Here is a 4,394-nt window from a genome sequence, read left to right on the forward strand (position 1 = left end):
AAGGTGCCAGATAGTGGAACTGAGACTGAACCATGTGGTTGAGAAGCAAGCAACTTACCACACAGACATGCCTCTGTGTGTGTATGTATATATGTATGTATGTATGTATGTATGTATGTATCTATCTATCTATCTATATATATATATATGTGTGTGTGTGTGTGTACACATATATGTGTATATATATGTATTTATATATATATGTATTTATATATATATATACATATATATATATATATATATATATATATATATATATATTATATATATATATATGTACACACATATGTGTATATACATATATATACGTATATATATATTTATATATGTATATATATATATATATATGTACACACAGATGTGTGTATATATATATAAATAGAGAGAGAGAGAGAGGTAATGAGCAGTAATGGTGTCAATAAGACCCAAAGGTGTCAGGTAATGCTGAATAAGTGCTATGGACAGACTATAGTTAAGCTCCAGGTTCGGTGATTATGCAAATGAGGAGTCTGTTTTATATATATGATGTATATATATATACATATATATATATATATATATAGCATAAATGTATATATACACTTAATAATATATGCTAAATAGTACAAATATATAAATATATATATAAATTATTTAATTGCACTGATAATAATGATAATGTCAAAGAAGAGGATGTGGAAGAGAAAGAAGTGTCATTAAAATATATAAAACAAATAAATGAGAAATGTCAGGTAAAAAATGCAAGAGCGAAATACTTTACCTTGGAAACAATGTATTTAGAATGCTTATAATTCATGTGTATTTAATAAAATCAGTTTGATGATTGATTAATGTAATGACAGCAATTTTACTTCATTTACTTTCTACTGGCAATTTAATAATTGTTGTTGTTAGCATTCTGTTACTTATTTAGCTTCATGTGAGGATGAAGAATAAACATTTTAATTTCTCCATCTGATTGTGCAGCAATCAACTTGTAACCAGTTTTATCCATGCACATTACTGCAGGCCGGTCAATTCCATCAAAAGCTGACAAAAACTCACAGTCATAAGTACCATCAGGATTGAGTCTGTGGATTTTGCTGACTTTACCATCAGCTAGATATATAAAGCCATCTGGATCAATACATATGCCCTTTGGGTCTATAACAGCAGCCTGGTCAGTATTAAAATACAGGAACTTCAATGCTCCTTTAACATCATAACAACTTAATATTTTATCTTTGCAACTAGAAATAAGCATATCCCCATGTGGGGATGTGGTCAGGTAAGCACATTCACCTTTCACATGAACAATTAAACTGTTTATTATTTCCCCAGTGAAAGAGAATACATCCAATGTTGCCAGTCCTCCTGGTTTCATACTGAGCCCTACCAATGTCCAGCCAATACCACGAGAAAGTTTCTGATATTGTTTTGGTACTGACAATCTTCCAGTAACCTTGAAAGGTTTGCTAAGTGTAAGGAAACACAGTTCAAAACTTAAGAAGAAACTGATTGCAATCTGAGTTGTTGAAATAAGTGTTATGTCTGATGGTGCTGAATTTAGTTTATATAAGTCGAGTAGGAGTCCTTCTTGAGAAAACTTCTTGATGTTCTTGTTCTTAGGGTCAGCCACTAAAATACAGCTATCGGCAGTAACTAGAATGTTGCTTGGTTCACTTGTAATTTCAATTCCAGGGATTGTACATTTGAACCCATCAAAAAGTTCTGCATGGACTTCTTTGCAGTTTTTATTCATGTTTGATTTACTTTGACAGTCATTAGAAACATTGCTTTTCCTTTTAGTATCCTGCTTAACATTTGTTCCTTTCTCAACTGGGTTTGGTTTATTAACAAAATAATTCTTGAAATGTGTTTCTGATACCCTGGCATCCAACATTGGTTTCCGGTTACTTCGGAAGATTCTAGTATAGCTAATATCAGTATTTCTTTTGCTTTCAAACTGAAAGTGTTTTTTGTTACAAGGGATACTTTCAACTATTGTTTTAGCTGATTTTGTTGAGTATGTCACAGACTTTGTAATATATTGACTATTCACAGATTGCTTTGTATAAAAATCAGAAATTTTACCACTTTTTCTCAGTGAAGGACAATTAAAGTATGCAATCTTAGAAAAAGGTTTCTTCTTCTTCGTTATATTACTTTCATTGGTGATATTTAAAAGTGATCTAATCTTTGAGTTGTTCAGCAGATTAAGGAGGAAAATATTATCTGGGAATAAAGCTGCCCATTCTTGAATAGGTTTTGATGTGTCTTTTGGTTTAATGTTTCTCAAGCACTGTGGACAAGGAAATGTCTTTGTTGTGTCAATGGCATTGGCAGAAATATAGATACTAAGACATTCAACACAAAAACTGTGAAGACATGGCAAAGCTTTTGGTTTTGTTACTATAACACCGCACAGATAACACTCAAATATATTCCTTTGAAATAACATCCTTGATTCCATTTTTGGATATGTCAGATTTGGCTGGATTTGAATATTTTCCAGCTACTTTGCTCCTTTTGTAGATTTTTCTGTTTTTTATTCTTTTTCTTTTCTTTGCAATACAAAGTCTTTTACTGAATCAACATTTAAAGAGTTCTAAGTCTTGGATTTTAATTCTGAACTTATAAACTATTGTGATAAATCAGCAGAATGAAATTGTAGAAAAATATAAAATTAATCTTGGTGTGAATTTACTTAGGAATCATGAAAGAAAGACTATTTAAATGGCAAAATTCTGGTAATTCTGAAAAGATTCTATAAAAACGATTTGGAAAACAGCAAAACATATATATATTGTTTTCATCAAATGATTAAAAAGAAAATAAAGTTAGAAAGTTGTTAGAATGTGGAGTAAAAGATATTGAAGTAAGATTTTGTCCTGTTCAATATTGTGTGTTCATTCCCTAAAAAGAATTGACAATGTCTGAATAAAAGACTGCAGAGCACAACTGCCCAGTCATGGAATTTAGCCGATATTAGTCCAGTAAGCCAGCAGACAGCTAAGTTATAAATGTCCAAATTAAACCTGGATGACCTAAACACAGGAAGTTGTCTTCATGAACCTGTTTTATATGTGGAGATGAGCATGCGAACATACACCTCTTGCTCTCTCTCTTGTATGAATATATATATATACATATATACATACATACATACATACATATATATATAATCAGCACAATGTATATTTATATACACATTTAGTGTGCTTTTCCCTTGCCCACTTCAGGTTCTCTTCCTTGGCAATTGTCACAAAAGGCAAATTATCTGTTATGGAATCTTTCCTTACAGTAACTAATTAAAGAGAAGCTAACAAGGTGGGGATGGCTATCTGCTAGAAACTACTTGTTAAGTAATGACACACATACACATCAGCAACTAATGTCAGAGTTCATATTATAAATACAACAGCAATTAGTTGGACTGCAACCTTGACAAAGATAACATACTTTTGCTTGATACTAATCTTGTTAAGAGTTGTTATTTCTTTAATGTTTAAGTAGGCTATGTCATGTGTTCAAACCAAGCTACTGGTATTGCACTGTGCACTGCATTTAATTTTATTTGTGTTTAACTTTGGTGAACATAGCTAAAGAGAAAGTTAAAGAAAAACATTCTTGTCAGGAATTTTCCACAACAGTAGAAACCATCTATAGAATATTTGGTTCAAAGTAGTCTGTACTCTTAATACCATCTGCTGAATAGGACTGAAGTATTCCATATAGTTGAAAATCCTTACAAAGTATTTGATTCAGAGCAATCCATTTGACATTTGGTCATTAAGAAACTTAGGAATTCAGTTGAGTTTCTGGCAAATCTTGCAATAAAAAAATAGAATTTTAATCTATTCTAATTGAAAGTGTTTTATTATTTAGCCTGGTGTCTTACTATGTCTTCCAATTTACATTTCTTTGACAAGATTTATAAATATATTTCTTTTCCTGATTAGCATGAGACCATTTCGAGGAGGTAGCTTTTGAATTTTGGAATTAATTTCACTATTTTACAAATAATTATTTATCAGTCTCAGTGGAATGAAAGGTAAAGCTGAACTTTGATGGAACATCTAACCAAAGTAGCAATATGCCACACTGAAACTCTAAGCTTTGCCATCCATCAGCAATAACTTCATTCTTCTTGCCTTCTATGAATAATTGGATCATTTTTAATATATTTTCTACATAATTATGTAAATAGTGTCTTTTAATAAAATTAGTTTGCAGTTGTCTACACAAATATATCTTGCTTTATATAATATAGAGCATTAAAAAATTCTGACACCAAGACTGGTGGGATACAGCAAAATTCTTTAATTTCCATTTCTCTGTGAATCCCTTGTTTAAAATAAAGATTTTGACAGGATTAAGTATATTTTTCTCTCTTCCGTATTGGTAGTGTGTTT

At 30.9% G+C, this 4,394-nt stretch overlaps 1 protein-coding gene across 1 annotated transcript in view; it reads right to left on the reverse strand.

The window, feature by feature from the left end:
- Positions 1–2,620, reverse strand: part of LOC118763331 — a 25,906-nt gene extending 23,286 nt beyond the window's left edge. Inside the window, exon 1 of the mRNA XM_036502718.1 lies at positions 761–2,620. Within this exon, the coding sequence (XP_036358611.1) occupies positions 902–2,452 (1,551 nt within the window). The 5' untranslated portion in view covers positions 2,453–2,620 and the 3' untranslated portion in view covers positions 761–901. The remainder of the gene's footprint in view (positions 1–760) is intronic.
- Positions 2,621–4,394: the final 1,774 nt, after the last annotated feature.

This window comes from Octopus sinensis, linkage group LG5 (assembly GCF_006345805.1).
Source record: "Octopus sinensis linkage group LG5, ASM634580v1, whole genome shotgun sequence".
In the NCBI taxonomy this organism is placed as follows: Eukaryota; Metazoa; Mollusca; class Cephalopoda; order Octopoda; family Octopodidae; genus Octopus; species Octopus sinensis.